Source organism: Nestor notabilis, unplaced genomic scaffold (genome assembly GCF_000696875.1).
Source record: "Nestor notabilis isolate BGI_N333 unplaced genomic scaffold, ASM69687v1 scaffold9962, whole genome shotgun sequence".
Lineage (NCBI taxonomy): Eukaryota > Metazoa > Chordata > Aves > Psittaciformes > Psittacidae > Nestor > Nestor notabilis.
The window spans coordinates 1-17,720 of record NW_009916962.1 but is presented as its reverse complement, the minus strand read 5'-3'; the positions used below and the strand labels follow the sequence as shown (position 1 = coordinate 17,720).

The 17,720-nt window shown below is 36.4% G+C and overlaps 1 protein-coding gene across 1 annotated transcript in view; it reads left to right on the top strand.

The window, feature by feature from the left end:
* Window positions 1-15,372, top strand: part of LOC104413763 (dynein heavy chain 5, axonemal-like) — a gene marked incomplete at both ends in the record, with an annotated part of 33,815 nt that extends 18,443 nt beyond the window's left edge. Inside the window, 16 exon segments of the mRNA XM_010024850.1 lie at window positions 203-421; window positions 1,108-1,170; window positions 2,126-2,364; window positions 3,151-3,391; window positions 3,847-4,046; window positions 4,840-4,993; window positions 5,597-5,760; window positions 6,429-6,585; window positions 7,510-7,722; window positions 8,573-8,797; window positions 10,302-10,474; window positions 11,552-11,730; window positions 13,327-13,514; window positions 13,972-14,166; window positions 14,744-14,878; window positions 15,265-15,372. Of these exon segments, the coding sequence (XP_010023152.1) occupies window positions 203-421; window positions 1,108-1,170; window positions 2,126-2,364; window positions 3,151-3,391; window positions 3,847-4,046; window positions 4,840-4,993; window positions 5,597-5,760; window positions 6,429-6,585; window positions 7,510-7,722; window positions 8,573-8,797; window positions 10,302-10,474; window positions 11,552-11,730; window positions 13,327-13,514; window positions 13,972-14,166; window positions 14,744-14,878; window positions 15,265-15,372 (2,853 nt within the window).
* Window positions 15,373-17,720: the final 2,348 nt, after the last annotated feature.

The window sequence follows — 17,720 nt, the reverse complement described above, 5'->3', positions numbered from 1 at the left end:
TTGTTAAGGAGAGCTAGCTAGTTTTAATTCTGATGTTTCTTCCAGTTTGGTATTGGTTTGCCAATTGCTATGTATAAAGATCAGATTTTGTTTTCCAAACATGTGAATCTCTGTTCTTAAAAATTTTAAATATTAACACTCATATATGTGTAAAGTTAACTTCAGTTACCATTTCGTGTATCTCAATCAAATCTTCTGACAGGAATCCTATGCTATGTTAAACAAATACGGTCTTCCTGTGGCCAAGGAAGAGACAGAAAAGGTGGATACTTTGCACTACACTTGGGAAAAACTGCTAGTCCGTGCAAATGAAGTGCAGAATGAGCTCATTGCTTTGCAGCCAAACTTCAGAGGAGAGCTTATTAGCACTGTGAAGACTTTTACGGAAGACTGTGTGCAGTTCTATTCCGATTATAATCAGGCAAGTGGTGTATTGTGCCAGAGGAGTTTTTGAGGAGCAGTGTGAACATGGAAAGACTGTGGAGTTGACTAATGGGATGTGCATCTGTCTGAAGGTTATATTTGTTCTTGTTAATGCGGTATTTGAGTTTCAGTGCAGGGCAGGCTTTGCTTATTTTTTGTATGTGACTAAAGTATGTAATGCTGGTAACAGCTCTTAAAGATTAAGACTTAAAACATTTGGGCTTTATGATAAACAGCTAGTTGACAGGAGCAAATGTGAAGATTAGGACTAATGAGAAATTGGTTTAGAATGCAAGAAGCTTTTTCTGATGTTGGATAGAAGTATGAAAGATCTTCAATTTTTTCTCAGTAGAATATGAGTCATGTCATTTTCTAAGTAATGCTGATTTTTACTTGAAAAAGGAGCTACCATTGCCTAGCCTTTACACTACTATGAAAACTTCTGTATTAAAAGGACAATTAAATTGCCTTCTTTGTTCTTTAAAAAATAAAAAAATGTGCATATTCTAGTAGATAACCGTGATCTCTTGGTTCAGTTATATCTGACATAGGGATGTAATCCTGCAGCCACAAAGATGTCTGAATTTAGCATTTAAAAATGATGACTAGAAATAAGTTGTGGCTATTTTCATACTTTAAATTCACATTCTATTTATTTTTATTTATTTATGCATTTATTTTTAGAATGGGCCAATGGTGGTGGGTTTACAGCCTCGGGAAGCCAGTGACAGGCTTACTATGTTTCAGGTACTGTTAATTCTAAGGCATTGCTTAATACTTATTGAAAGTAAATTAACACCTGTAGGCTCTGAGAATGAATCAGAACAGTTGAACTAATTTTCATTGACATATAGGGTTACTGATTAGGCAAAGTCTGTTTTAACTTAATGAAAGCTAAGTTGACACTTTTTCTATGCATTTACAAGGAATGCTGGCTAAAATCAGATTTTTTTAGGAGCTAATAAAAGGCTAAATAATGAGTAATAATTACTAGATTAAGTATCCTGATGAGAGCCTACTCTCATGTTTGGTGTATTTGGCTATATGCTGTTCTTGTGTTCATTATTGTCTCTTTTCTTCATGAATACAATTCTCCCCAGTCTTCCCTTAAAGATTTCCATTTAAACTGACTATTTGACTATTCTATTTTCCCTGTTGAAGTGTTTTGTTTGTACCATTATTAATCATTATTCCTGGTAATAATGTCTTCTAATGGTTTTCCTTTTTCCATAATGCTATTCTTTTGGCTTCCTACTACATTCCCTCAGTTACATTACAGTTTACAAATAAATTTTGTTATTCTTTGCTGCTTAAACTATAATAACCCTTACTTTGACCCTTCAGTAAAAGAACTGTACAGCATACTTGGAGAGGTAGAATTTGCTGCATCCACCTTTCTTTGCTTTGCATGTCATGCTCCACCTCTTCAAAGTGCAAGTGAAGCATTTATTGCTCTATCACTGTGCCATATGGAGTAAATGGCCTCCCTGTCAGCTTCTAATGTGCCTCCAAGCTAATTAAAAGTTACTTTTCTCATGAAAATTGTTGACAAGGCAGTCCACAGTTTAAGTTGTTAGTATCTCTTGTATATCTTTCTAGTATTTGCTAGACTTTAATCACTAATGCAGCTCTAATCAAAATGACAAATCTTGAACATTTACTTAGTTTTATTTAATTTAATATTTTTCTTTTTCTTTTTCAGAATCGATTTGATAATCTTTTTCGGAAATATATCACTTACACAGGTGGGGAAGATCTTTTTGGTTTGCCTGTAACTCGATATCCTCAGCTGCTTGAAATAAAGAAGCAACTGAATCTGTTACAGAAACTTTATAATCTGTATAACAATGTCATTGACACAATCAGTGGCTACTATGATATTCTTTGGTCAGAATTAGACACTGGAAAAGTTAACAGTGAACTTCTGGAGTTTCAGAACAGGTGAGAAACTGCTGTTGTGGTAAAGATGCCTAAAATAACTGTTATTTCTGACATGTGATTATAAGTTAGCATCAATAATCTTATCTGAGCATGTATTTGTTCATTGGAACATGAAAAATATGAATTGTAATTGATAAACATATTAATTACCAACTTCATAAAATAAAGGCGCCAGGTTTTGACTCTAGGTGTTGAGGGTTACTGCTCCTTAGAGAGCTTCTTGGTTTTGTTTGTTTTTTTTTCTTATGAAATTGGAATATATGTTAAAATTGTTATTTATTTTGTTCATGAAAGGAAATTTCACTTGTTTGTTGTAACATTATTGTTCATAAGGCAGATTCACCCTAGATGTCTAAGGTAAGTGAGTGACTTGCTGAAGAGTTTTCCTACAAAATCAGATATATTGCATACATGCATACATAGAAGCTGAACTTTCCATGTTTTTTTTTTTTTTTTTTTTTTCCTCCTAGAGTACAGAGCAGGGCATATCATGAGCTTCACCAAAAAGTGAAATCAAGATATAAAACAGTTCAGTTATTTTTGAAGGTAGCTTGGACAAAGTGTATTAGAATTATGCAGTTATACTCCTTAAAGGCTAGCCTGTAGGTGCCTGCCCAGCTATCAATCAATGAAATAGACTGGAAACAGATTTTCTTACATGCAGAGTAATATACAGAATCTTCAGAATACAGGCAGCCTGAATTTGAAAGATATGCATGGTGGTTAAATGAATAATAGAAAAAATATTTGAAACTTGTAGAAAAAGTTTGCATTGTTTCTACATAGATGCCGTAAGCTTCCTCGTGGTGTAAAGGAATGGCAGGCCTTTTTTGATCTAAAGAAGACCATTGAGGACTTCAGTGAGTGTTGCCCATTGCTTGAGCGTATGTCAAGTAAAGCAATGATGCCTCGGCACTGGAAGCAGATTGCAGATCTCACTGAACACAACTTTGATGTGGAAAGCGAAATGTTGAAACTGAGGAATATAATGGAAGCTCCACTGTTAAGATATAAAGATGAAATAGAGGTATTGTGAAGGAAGAGAAATGGATGCATGAAACAAAACAATCTCCTTGAATAGTATAGGAGTAACAGTAGTAAGAAAGAAATGGAATATTTCTAAAGAAAATACAGAGAAATGGACTATCGCTTCAGCTTTCTGTATAAAAAGACACAAATAAATGGTGATGTCAACTCCTCTTTTTAAATCGTGCAACTTGGCCCAGGAATTAATTCGTGAGGGTGCCTTGCTTTGCAACTTAAAGATATTAAAAGTAATCACTGTGTTAATATTTTATTCCCCTAAAGCTGGTCATGTGGTATACAGATTTTTAACTATGGTGTTTGTATGTCTGTAGATCTTTCTACTTAATAAATAGTTGCTCATCAGTCTCACTAGGGTTAAAGGAAATATGAGTTAGACTTGTATATTAGAGACTTGAACCATTCATGGCTTGTTTTGACATCCTATTTCTTTAAAAGGATATCTGCATAAGTGCTGAGAAGGAGAGAGACATTGAGCAGAAGTTAAAACAAGTGGTAGCTGAATGGGACAACAAAACATTTGTCTTCACAAATTTTAAAACCCGTGGGGAACTTCTTTTAAGAGGTGACAACGCATCAGAAACAATTGCCACCATAGAGGACAGCTTGATGGTTCTTGGATCTCTGTTGAATAACAGGTAACATGAAAAGTAGGGGAGATAAAAATATCAGCAAGAGGCTTTGTTTTATTGAACAAATCTATCTTTCGTAGAGGAGAAGGCAAATAAATATCTAGATAAATCTAAGAGCTTGCTTGTCCTTGAACTGTTCATGGGCAAGTTCTTACTGTCTTTGTACTTCCAGTAGGTTCTTTTGAAAGCATGTGGAATGCAGTTCAGACTTCTTGAATAATCAACTGGATAGTTTTCATCTATGAAGAAAGTGGTGATGCACATAACAGGGAACATTGCCTGGTTGTGGCAGGCATACTATGGGCATTACAGGCATGGCTAATCTGCCCCTGTGACAGTTCACTATCTCATGCTGAAGCTGCTGAAAATCCCTGTTAAAATGAGTTTCAATTTATCTGGTTCCACATGCCAAAGCCTGTGCATAGAACCTGGTCACAAGGCAGATGTTCAAAAGCAACAGTTCAGTTGATAAGGACCTCTAGGAGTCTTGCAGCTTTCAAGAGTCTTGCATAGCCCTTTTTTGAAACCACTTTGACTTAGAGTAGAATTGAAATCTTGCTCCTATTTAGCTTCTTTTGGATCAGAGCTGTTCTACGCACCATCTGTACAAAGCAGAAAGTTGGAGTTGATTTGGTTTATAGCTGCTAAGTAGCTGAACTGAGTCATGTATAGGTTTTTATACTTTCACTTGACAAAGATATAAGCAGCAAAATTATTCCTCATCCTTATGAGTAATATGCTGACTTTCAAGAGATCTGTTCCTTCTTGAAATAAAGCAAGTGTCTTCTTTTTATTTTAGATATAATACACCCTTCAAGACACAGATTCAGAAATGGATGCACTATCTTTCCAGCACAACAGATATCATTGAGAACTGGATGACTGTACAGAACTTGTGGATTTATTTAGAAGCTGTTTTTGGTGGTGGTGACATAGCAAAGCAGCTTCCAAAGGTTTTCAGACATGCCTTTCTTCAGTTTGGTTTTCTACATTCTAAAACTTAACCATGATATCATAATTGATGCAGTAACATAAATTTATTTTTTTTGGTACTTAACAAATTGGTCTTGCTAAGAAATAGGTAAACAAATATTGTGTTAGAATAATAACATTGTGTGAGCTAATTGATCTATTTATTTCTGGATTGTAAAATTGTTAACCGATAAGTGTTGTGCCTAGCACAACATAGGAATCCTTATCTTGAACTTTCAGAAATAGCTTTAAAAATTAAAAATTAACATTACTTTTTAGAGAAAAAGTCTTCTAATTCAAAGCATGCACTTCAAGCATGAATTTTCTGTCTTTTTCTCTAAGAATGATTTAAAGAGAAAGTAGACAGCAGACTTGGCAGTCAAGTATAAAATAAACTGTATTGTGTAAGCTGTAAGATTTGTATTTTTCTAAGCAGGAAAATCCTTAGAAGTTGGACATGAGGTTACTAATGAGAAGATTACTGTTGAAATTACTGGGTGACAATTGTGCAAGCCTTTTCCCTTTTATCTTGTCCTTCCTCCATCTCTCTCTTTCCTTCCTCATTCATTGTCATGTTTCAACAGGAAGCAAAGCGTTTCTCTAACATTGATAAATCCTGGGTAAGGATCATGACCCGAGCTCATGAAACACCCAATGTTGTTCAGTGCTGTATTGGAGATGAAATCATGGGACAGTTACTACCACATTTACTAGAACAGCTTGAAATCTGTCAGAAATCACTTACAGGGTAAGATTACTACAAGACTGCAGTCTTGGGTAGAGGATTGTGAATTGTGTAACTAGGGAAAGAGCAATTGCTTGGTTACTGTCCCATGGACTTTGCAAAGATGTTCCTGTTCTACTATGAATCCAGTTGAACTGAGTAAACAAGTTATCAAAATGATACACCACCTCCAAAGACATCGTTAGCAACTATAAAGAAATATTTAATTTGTAACTAAGCTGTCACTCACTGTCTATCTCTGCTCAAACTGAAGCATGATCCAACATGGTTTCAATCCAGAAGGCAGCCTAGGATCTGTATGTCCTATTCAGACCCTTCACAAATCCGTGAGAAATTAAGCATGAGAGACCTAAATAGTATGTAACAGACTTAAAGTAAAACCATTTTATTTTGGTTTTGTTTCTTTTCTTTTTATTGGTACTTACATTATAACAAATAATAAAAGTTTTCCGTTACATGATTTCTGATGCTGAAAGAGTAGCTTTAAAGCAGATGCTTAACATGAAGGTATGATGGATAAGAATTGTTGTCATTGCCACTGCAAAAAATTGCAATTATACAGTGTGAGAAATGCAAGCTTTAAAGAGGAAAGGATGTATAAATTGACTGAATTCACTTACTATCTACCAACTCCCCACCCCTCTTTCCGACGATTTTGTTTTTAAATGCAGATACCTGGAGAAAAAGCGCCTCCTATTTCCACGATTCTTCTTTGTGTCAGATCCTGCTCTCTTAGAAATTCTTGGCCAGGCATCAGACTCTCACAATATACAGGCACATCTGCTGAATATCTTTGACAACATTAAAACTGTCAGGTTCCATGAAAAGGTATGTACTTCCCACACCTCAGTGTTACATCCTTTCAAATTATCAATGTGTGATACTTGTTAAATAAGAAAGCTACCTGGGTGCATAGGGCATTCATGTGTTTTAACAAGCTCACCAGCTCTTTGGTGCTGTTAAATTGAAGATTTAGTTCCATATCCTTATTTACATAATGGGAAAACTCTATATGGAACAGCAGAACAAACAAAAATTACACCAGTGCTTAGGTTTCAGAAAAAAACACACCCAGTACTGAATGGTCTTCTGTGGCTTAATATAGTCTAGCATTCTCTCAAACAAGCTTCTGATTCTTTATGAGTATATGCATGTCTTTAGATTGCCTGTATTGCACTTTCCTTCATTTTTTGATTGCAACAAAAATGTATGTAGTGTCTCGCCTGTTTCTGAGTTATCCTGAATATTGTCTACAAACATAGTGTTTGAAGAACAATTTTCTTAGACCTTTTACAGGAACAGAAAACAACAAAAAAACCCCTTTTTTTCCTGTGTATGTCTACATTTTCATTCATCTGAAATTCCTGTAATTGATCATGTTCTTTTTGTGTTTCCATTAGTTTTCCTTTGTAAGGCTGTAAATTTTGTTAGGCTATTAACTCACCAGTAATGGGGGAAGGTTTCCTTTATTGTGACTGGAAATTGGGTGCTGTCACTGAAACTGAAGTGAAATTCAGGAATTTTCAACATATTGAGGTTTTTCTCCTTGTTCAGATGACAGTGTTTTGTTTAAAGCCTTTCTGTACACCAAAAGTAATGATGTATTTGTTTTACATTTCACTTCAAAAGGTTGGTATAATTCATTAGTTATCTAAATAAGTTTGATGAAGTGATGTCAGGAAAATCAAACAGTTAAGGTAAAGCTAACAATAAATCTACAAACACAAGATGTTCTCGCTTTGCTTTTATTAGGTTTACGATCGTATATTGTCGATTAGTTCACGAGAGGGTGAGACTGTAGAGCTGACTAAACCTGTAATGGCTGAAGGTAATGTGGAAGTTTGGCTCAATTCTCTGTTGAAGGAATCTCAGCTGTCACTGCATCATGTTATCCGTCAAGCAGCTGAGCACATTGAGGAAAGTAATTTCCAGCTGACTGAATTTCTTTCTACTTACCCAGCCCAGGTAATATCATTGTTAAATCAATGAATAATTGTCTACAGACATGTAGCACATTAATGTTTTTTTTTCTTGTTTTTGCAATCAAAATTGCAGCCAACATTAAAAAATGCAAACACGACATTTAAATTAATCTGAATCAACTCAGACTTTTAAATTACACTTTACATATCTAAAACCATAAGAAAACTTACCCTGAAGATGGGGGTTTTTTGTTTCCTTTTTTTTTTTTTTTCCCCTTTTTCTTTTTTCCTTCCAAAATAAGGCTGAATGCAATAAATAATGTAATGGAGGTAACACTTTCTTTACAAGCTTAATACTTGACCAATGAAGGAAAAGTAATAAAATTGTGTGTTTGCTTAGGTATTCAGGAAAACAATATAATTATTGGTAAAGATTTGGAGCTGAAGGTAGAATTGAGGGAAAATTATTTTCTTGGTAGAAGCTTCTTCACTTCTGATCAGGACTGTTGTTGGAGAGAGAATAAAGAGTTTGTGAATTATTGAATGAAATATTTTAAATAGAAGCATTAGTTTTTCAGTAATTAGTTATTAATTATAAAGTGTATTTTTTATACATAGTACTTATATGCTGTAAATTATACTGAACAGTTGTATCAGCAGTGCACTCTAGACAGTGTCTGCAAGACTGAAGTGTGTTCTTAACTATGTGTTTATGAATGGAGTTGGGACACAAAACAAATGCATGGAGTGAATGACCTCTATATGGGTGCATGAAAAAATAATTTTATACAAAATAGTAGCTGGATGCTTTCTTTAGTTTACCAGTGTCTGTGAATGTACATTTTAGGTGAAAGAGAAAATATTATGAAGCATATACATTTATGTTTCCTAAGGTTGGGTTGTTGGGGATCCAAATGATTTGGACAAGAGACTCAGAAGCAGCTTTGACTAATGCCAGGTATGATAAAAAAATTATGCAAAAGACGAACCAATTCTTCCTGGATCTTCTAAACGTGCTGATAGATACGACTACAAAAGACCTTAGCTCAGTTGAGCGAGTTAAATACGAGACATTAATCACTATTCATGTGCATCAGAGGGACATTTTTGATGGTCTGGTAAGTACTGAAAAATTTACAATGAGGTATGAGGTGGCTTCTGCATATAAAACAATGTGAAAGGATGAGAAGAAAATACTACTATACCTATGAACTCATGACTCTTAAGCTAAACATTTATTTCAGGACTATAATGATTATGTGACCTTGAGTATTATAAAAATGCTGATGTTGTTTTAATCCATGTCTTAGTTTCCCTTGAAGTAATTCAGTGTTTTCTGCCCCCACAAGCAATAGCAGAATTTTATAATGCTTTGTGTTGGCCCACTTAAGTTAGATGCCTCTGTTGCATGATCACTGAAGGGACTTCTTTTGCCTCATACGTTGTGTGGCAAGTAATTGTCCTCTCTCTGGACTACATTGTGAGTTTCAAGGAGTAAATAGAATGAATGTAGAGTTATAGTACAGGAAAAGGTTTGAAGTTGGTTGAAGCTACTATGCCCTCCGTTCTAGTTTCGATATATACGTAATTATTACTTAGGGATTTATTTATTCACACCTCCTCATGCTGCCACAGGATACTAGAATTAGGAAAATGAAAGCATATACTGCTTATACAGTCAAATTTAAGATCTAGCATACCCTTTTACCTACAGGAAGGCTGGGCCTGACTGAAATTTTGCTGTCTCGGAAAAGAATTACTGATTTTTATTTTCATTTTTTTTTTCTTTTTCCCTCAGTAATTACTGAGAATTACTGCCATTGCTGATAGGCAGGTGCCTATTTTCTTTTGTAAAACCAGTTGTTTCCAGTTATAATCATTTTATGTAAATTGTAATTTTTAGGTACAAGCTGTAGGGCATCTTTTTTAATCATAGAATCATAGAATGGTTTGAGTTAGAAGGGACCTTAAAGATTACCTAGTTCCAACCCCCCGCCATGGGTAGGGACACCTTCCACTAGACCAGGTTGCTCCAAGCCCCATCCAGCCTGTCCTTGAACACTTTGAACACTGCCAGGGATGGGGCAGCCACAGCTTCTCTGGACAACCTGTACCAGTGCCTTGCTACCCCCACACTAAAGAACTTCTTCCTAATATCTAATATGAATTTACCCTCTTTCAGCTTAAAACCATTCCCCCTTGTCCTCTCACTGCATGCCCTTGTAAAATGTCCCTCCCCAGCTTTCTTGTACCCTTTAGGTACTGGAAGGCTGCTATAAGGCCTCCCCTAAGCCTTCTCATCGCCAGGCTGAACAGGTCCAGCCCTCTCAACCTGTCTTCACAGAAAAGGAGTTCCAGATCTCTGATCATATTTGTGGCCCTCCTTATGGCCTTTTTATGCTGGGTGCCCAAGAACTGCATGCAGTACTCCAGGTGGGGTCTCAGAAGGTCAGAGTAAAAGGGGGATTTTTGTGGCAAAAATCAAGACAGGGTCTCCACTATTCTGTTACTAGTTGTTCTTTATGCCTTTCATTGTGATTGCAGTGCTACTTAGATGAGATAATTACAAAAGTAAATGTTAACCACGAATACCAGAGCCTTTTTTTTCCCCTCTTTTCTTAGTGTTACATGCATATCAAGAGTCCTACAGACTTCGAGTGGCTGAAACAATGTAGATTTTACTTTAATGAAGACTCTGATAAAATGATGATTAAGATCACTGATGTGGGTTTCACATACCAGAATGAATTTTTGGGCTGTACTGAGAGGCTTGTCATAACGCCTCTTACAGACAGGTGAAAAAGACTGATTTTATTCCTTTATCCTTTGATGCCAAAACAAGAGCAATTTAGTCATTCCTATTGGATGCAAAATAGATCTGTGCATATTATATCCTTCACAGTCTTAGCAAAGTCAGTAATTTTGATTGCAATATGTGACTGTTTTTGTTTCTGTCCCTTACAACATGAATAAATTCCAGCTTAATTTTTGCCACATACTTGCATGATCCCCACAGGTATCACACATGGGACTCTCACTCTCATGTATGTGAGGCTAGTATACCTGAGGATCAGGTACATCCAACAGATACAATACGCAGAGAGTGATACAACATTTAAGGCAAACTAATGAAAACAGCTCAGGAAGAATAGACAGGAAAAAAATTTGTACACCTGCAGTGGATGGGAGATCTTTGATCTAGAAAGATGTTGGAAGAATTGTAGTCTTACTAACAGAGAGGGCTACCTACCTAACTGGAATAACACAAAGAATGCTTTATAAGCTATTATTGGAAAATAAGGGCATTGGGTGTTTGTTTTGTTTTCTATTATTGCATACAGCAAATCCCAGAGCTTCTCTTTAGATATAACTGTTAGCTGGTATTTTACTGCATTACACATAGAAGTTTCATTTATGAAAATGGGATGCAGTGTATGATCAAATTTTAAAGGTGGATGAGAAAGGAAAGTTTAGCGGTCTTTCATTATTATACTCCACAGTATAATGTAGTTCAGAACTATTTCAGTTAAAGTAATTCAGGAACCAAGCTAACCCAAGTAGATTAGGCAACATCTCTGTATCTGTTCTCTTCCCTTCTTGTGATGCTTCAGGTGGTTGATTATTGGGGATTATCTGCTCTTCCACTTTATGTAGGAGGAGGCGAACCTTAATATTATCTACATCAGAGGCTGAGTGAATGGTTTTCCTTCTTACTGATTTAAATTGTAATTAGACGCACATCATTTGAGTAGTCTTCTTGACTCCTTAAAACTAAACACCCCTTATGTAACAAACTTGAGTAAGTTCCACTGCTGCTATACAGAAAAATGTGCTACAGCCTCATTAAGTGACGACAGCCTGTTGCCTCTTAGATGTTACATCACTGTGGCTCAAGCTTTAGGCATGAACATGGGTGGAGCACCTGTGGGACCTGCAGGAACTGGAAAAACTGAAACCATCAAAGACATGGGACGGTGCCTTGGAAAATATGTAGTGGTCTTCAATTGTTCAGACCAGATGGATTTCCGAGGACTTGGGAGAATCTTCAAAGGTAAGATATTTGCCAAAAGGGCTAGCTGTATTCCAGGGTGCATTAAGTGCAGTATAACTAACCAGTCAAAAGAAGTGATTGTCCCACCGTGTACAGCATTGGAGTGGCCTCACCTCAAGATGAGTTTTGGGGTCAAAAATGTAAGAAGCATATAAAAAATGTAAGAAACATATAATAATATTAGAATGTGTCCAAAGGAGAGCAACAAAGATGGCAGAAGAACTAGAGAGGGCATGGCTTGTGATGAATGGCTGAGTGTACTAGGTTTGTTCAGCTTTGAGAAAAGGAGACTGAGGGGTGCCCTCATTGCTGCCTACAATTCCTCATGAGGGGCAGTGGAGAAGGAGGTGCTGATCTCCTCTCTCTGATGCCCAGTGATAAGATACGAAGGGATGGCTTAAATCTGCTTCAGGTGAAGGCTGGATTGGATATTAGAAAAAAGTTCTTCACTGACAGTGTGGTCAAGTGCTGGAACAAGGTCCCCAAGGAAGTAGTCAGAGCCCCAAGCCTGTCAGTGTTCAAGTAGTGTTTGGACAACACTCTTAGATGTGTGGTTTAACTTTTAGGTAGTCAACTCTTAGGAGTCAGAGTTGGACTTGATGATCCTCATAAATCCTTTACAACTCATGATATTCTGTGATCGTATGATTCTATGGATTAAGTAAAAGTTACAAATGCTAAGAGAACATCTTTATAAAACAAGGTCAACAGCAGGTGGTTTTAGTGTTTTGATAAATGCAAGTAATTAATATATTATTATGAATGTAAAATATATTTGCGACACTGTATCCAAGAAATGTAAATGTCTGAAAACATAAGACAGTTTATGAAAAGATACATAAAGACGCTTAAAATAATTAACAAATACTGCCAGTACAGAATGAAAAGCTGTGAAATTTATTGCTGAACTGGTGGAATGTGTTTGATTATGATTTCAGTATTTTGTCTCCTTCAAATGTCAAAGTTCTTATCAGCTGAAGGAAGTACATGACAAGCACTATATATGGTAAAAACAGTTGGTACAACTCACTGAAGTTAGATTCAGACAACACAGTTTTTTTAGGTGCCTAAAACTGATATCTGTCCGTTATGGCAGATGTTGAATTACAGATCAAGTGGAGGTCCTTGACTGTTGTATTGTTGCAAGTGATTGTGTTGATTATTTTTGTTCTGTTTTGCCCAAGATATGTGTGAAAGAATGCAGTTCTGACACACACTGACTCCTAACTTCTTTCCAGGTGAAAGCAACTTTATTGTTCTTATTAAACTGTGCAATAAACTATTGACAACCCATCATATTACAGGAATTTTTTTGGAAGGGCTAAGGAGGAACAGGAAAACATTTAAGATACTGAAAGAAGGAGCAGAAATTGGTGGATATAGTGTACTAGACAAGCTTAAGGACTTTTGGAACTTTGTGAACTCTTGCTTGAAAAAGAATTAAACTCTTCTCCTTGTCCCTTTCCCAACCCCCAAAAATAAACCCCTACCTCCCCACCCCCTGAGGCAGATTACCCTGAATTTTGGCTTATTAATTGCACCAAAAAAGGGTTAACAACATAATGGTCAGATGCTTCATTGTCTTTCTCTTTGAAGGTCTTGCTCAGTCTGGCTCCTGGGGTTGCTTTGATGAATTCAATCGTATTGATTTACCAGTACTATCAGTAGCTGCACAGCAAATTGCAATTGTGTTGACGTGTAAGAAGGAATGTAGAAAAAGCTTTATTTTTACTGATGGAGATAATGTGGAAATGAACCCTGAATTTGGCATCTTTCTTACTATGGTAGGTATTCAGTAGGTGTCTAATGTGCCAGTGGTGATTGTACAATAATCACTTCTAACCTGGTATGTTAAATGTACTTGCTTTTGTTACTCAGTTCTTTGAACTCATGACAATTTGAGAACACTAAGCATTACTACAAAGACAGTTTATAGGGTCTTGTTTCAATGACTTCAAGCACATGCAATTAACAAATATAGCTGTAACTGTAAAAACAAGTCATTTATCTAAATGCTAAATTAATTCTGCATGCTATTTTCTAGTTCCCAAAGTATGCTTTTTGCTACAAGTGCAGAAAAATGGCTATAGAGATACAGGGAGAAGTAGTCAATAAAAACAGGACCTATGAGACAAATACAGATTTAAAGCTAAAAAGCTTTTTGTCAAACCAGATTACACCTTCTTTTGCTGATTCTTTTTTCTGCAAGGTGCAGTCAACTTCATAACCTGTTCTCTCCAGAATCCAGGATATGCTGGACGGCAAGAGCTTCCTGAAAACTTGAAGATCAACTTCCGTTCAGTGGCTATGATGGTTCCGGATCGTCAAATCATAATTCGTGTCAAATTGGCTAGTTGTGGTTTCATTGCTAATGTTGCGTTGTCGAGGAAATTCTTTACTCTGTACAAGCTGTGTGAAGAACAACTGTCAAAGCAGGTGATTGTTTTCATATGAGGAAAAATATCTTAGGGAAAAACTATGTATGATGTCACAACTTATTAATGTTTATGTGAAGAAAATGAAAAAGTTCATGTTCACTACGTAAGCTAAATGACACTTGTGGTTTAGTAGTGCAGCCCTCTGCTGTTTTGGAGGATTAACTCCTGCTACAGGTTATCTGTACAAAATGGGACAGTCATTCAGAACACGGCTTATTATTAAGATTTATCTTTAATGAATGGTGATGATTGAGGTAAATGAAGTGTTTATATACTGATTGGTCTTATAGAGTGGATTAAGAGGCATTTGATTTGTGCTTTCTGTGCTTGTTTAGATGTTTCTCAAATAAAGTCAGTTTCCAAGATCCACAGAGAATTCTCTGTCACACCTTACTGTTTAGCAGAGATGGGGAATTATGTCGCCTATAGTCATACAGCCAAAGACTAGGATGTCAGGAGGCATTTGTGCCACATGTACCACTTCTCATACATATCCATATCTTAAATGATAAATAAGAATTGTTTTATCCTTGTTAATGCAAGGAAAATCTTCCCAGACTTTGCATATCTCCTAGGTGCATTATGATTTTGGCTTGCGGAATATATTGTCAGTGCTACGAACATTAGGAGCAACAAAAAGAGCAAATCCTGCAGATACTGAGTCCACCATTGTCATGCGTGTGCTGAGAGATATGAACCTGTCTAAACTAGTAAGTTCCGAGGGCCTGGTAAACTAATTAAACTGCACTTTGGAGTGACAAACATGTCGCTCTGAAATACAATTTAAATCTTTGAAGGTGATCACTAGAAGATTGGATGTGGCCTTTACATTGAAGCTAGCTTAGAAATGTTCCATGCTAAAATCTACTTTATTAAATTCAGTCTGTATGCCAGTGGTTTATTTTCAGTAAGTTTTGATTACTGGAAGCATCACATTTCCTGCTAGGTGTTTAGCACCTAGGGCGTTACCGTAGACTGTTTCTTGCATTTTCAAGTATTTCTTTAGCTTTGGTAGAGTTTGGGATTTTTTTTTTTTAGCATGCTAGAATAAATGGAATAGTTTTTAATCTCTGTTCCTCCCCCTGTTTTTCACTAGATTGATGAAGACGAACCTTTATTCCTGAGTCTAATTGAAGATTTGTTTCCAGATATCCGGCTTGATAAAGTAGGCTATCCTGAACTGGAAGCTGCCATTGATAAACAGGTGATGTTTGTCTTGATCTGTACTGCTGTCACATAACTATTATTACGTGACATCTAAGAAAATCACTTGTTTTGAATCTACCCAGCTGGTAATACGTTTTACTCTTCAGTGGAAAAATAAACTTTTCCATAAATGTTTACCACTGACATATTACTATTAAACTTGCTTTTAAGGGTGTCACTGAATTGTGCTTGTAGTGTCCTGTGGTTTTCTTGTGAGTCATTAGTTGTGATCAGTTAGAAAAATGCAAGTGTACATTTCCCAGCAAGTTGGGGCGGGAAGGGTAAAAGAGAACAAAGAAAAGGGGTCTTGATCATTTAATAAATTATTTAGTTTAGTTTAGATTGTTATTTAGTTTATTATTTAATTTAATAGATTGTTTAATAAATGAAGGAAAAAAAGAAAAAGAAACAAATCATACCAAAGCAATTGCTCACCAACAGCAGACATGCCCAGACAGTCTCTGAGCAATGGCTACTTTGGAGAAACTTCCCTCCAATTTTATTGCTGAGCATGGTGTTATCAGCGTAGTTAAACAATCTTTAAATGTCCCTTCCAACCCAAACCATTCTATGATTCTATGGTATAGAGTATCCTTTTGGTCAGTTGGAGTCAGCTGTACCAGTTGTATCCCCTCCCAGACTCTTGCCCACCTCAGCCTACTTGCTGACTGGACAGTGTGAGAAACAGAGGTCTTGATGCTGTGTAAGCACAGTTAAGCAATAGCCAAAACACTGGTGTGTTATCAGCATTGTTTTGGCAACATGGAGAAAATTAACTCCATCCCAACCACATCCAGTACATATGTACAACTGGTAACAGGATCTTTTGAGAATGTGTCAAGTCTGATTGTGAATATACTTCTTTTCTGATAAGGTAAATATCTAGTCTATAAGATAATTATAGAATCCATGAGTGTTAGAAACTGTTAAGAGAATATAAATCTCCAGTGATGGCATTGGAACACCTAACATGACCACCTTGCTTTATGTGAAGAAAGAAATCAGTTCAGATAGATTCTGTTAGTAGCATCATTAGATTCTGGATATATCACTGTATATATGTTGACTCTGGAAAAAAGTCAGAAGTCTACATTCTGTAATGGAGAGACAGGCAACTTAACTGGTTTGGTGTCAAATGTGAGATCTGTTAAGATGTAAATGTATCCATGCATATAAACTGGGGAGAGCTACCTGGAAGGCCCAGATCGCTGCTCGGGTCGGGCTGGGTATCAGTTGGCAGGTGATGAGCGGTTGTGTCCTCTCTCCTTGTTATTCCTCTTATCATTATTATTGGTAGCAGTAGTGGTTTGTATTATATCTTAGTTACTGAACTGCTCTTACCTCAACCTGTGGGAGTTACATTCCTCCGATTCCCCTCCCTATCCCTCCGGGAGCAGGGGAAGGTAGGAAGCGGTGGGGGGAGTGAGTGAGGGGCTGCGTGGTTCCAAGTTGCCGGTTGGGCTTGAACCATGACAATCCATGGAAATGGTGCATCTGATGTCTTCGTTGTGCTTTGCAAGCTCCATTGCTTCAGCAGTGGTGTTCTTCATGATGATGAGGAGTTAGTGGCAGCATATACTTCATGGTTACTGTTGATGAATTTATCCTGTGCTGCCTTCTGTTCTTGGCTTCCTTGCAGATTAAGATAAATAAGTGGAACTAACATGAGCTTTGGTATGTGAGTAATATAGCAAGTGGCAGTGCCAGTTCCACAGTTACAATTGACTGTGTGACAGTAATTTTAAAATCTGTTTTTTCTTATCAATAAAAAGTTAGTCTATTTTTTTACTGATAATATTTTTCGGAGATTTTTTTTTGTGGAACATAATTAAAAACAGAAATCATGCTCGAATTAAAATATAGTTGTTATTTTGAGATCTTCACTTTTATAACATGATCTTGAGCTTTTAGAAATGTTTTTGACTGCCAAAAACATATGGTGCTCTATGAATCCTTAAGAAATAGTTCTAGCTTTTCTCTACTGACTAAAATTTATCTTGTTCATTTCCAGCTAAGTCACTTTCACAAGCGACAGCAATACCATTACAATGAGATAACTTCTTTAAGCTTGGAACTAGCAAAAAGTAGTAAACAAGCATATGATATCTGATTCAAAAACATCATGTCTTTTCTTAGAAGTATGATATGTTAAGAAGTTGCTCAAAGCTCTGTCTGTACACTGAGACGTAACAAAATGTTTTATGAAAAGCTTTTAACTATTGTGAGCATTTAGAAACACAAATCATCGTCATAAAAAGGCAACTGTTGTGAGAGGCAAGTGAAAATCCTGTATGGCTATGGAAGACATTGCTAATAGAAGTGTGTCCTGGGTTCAGCTACAGCAGT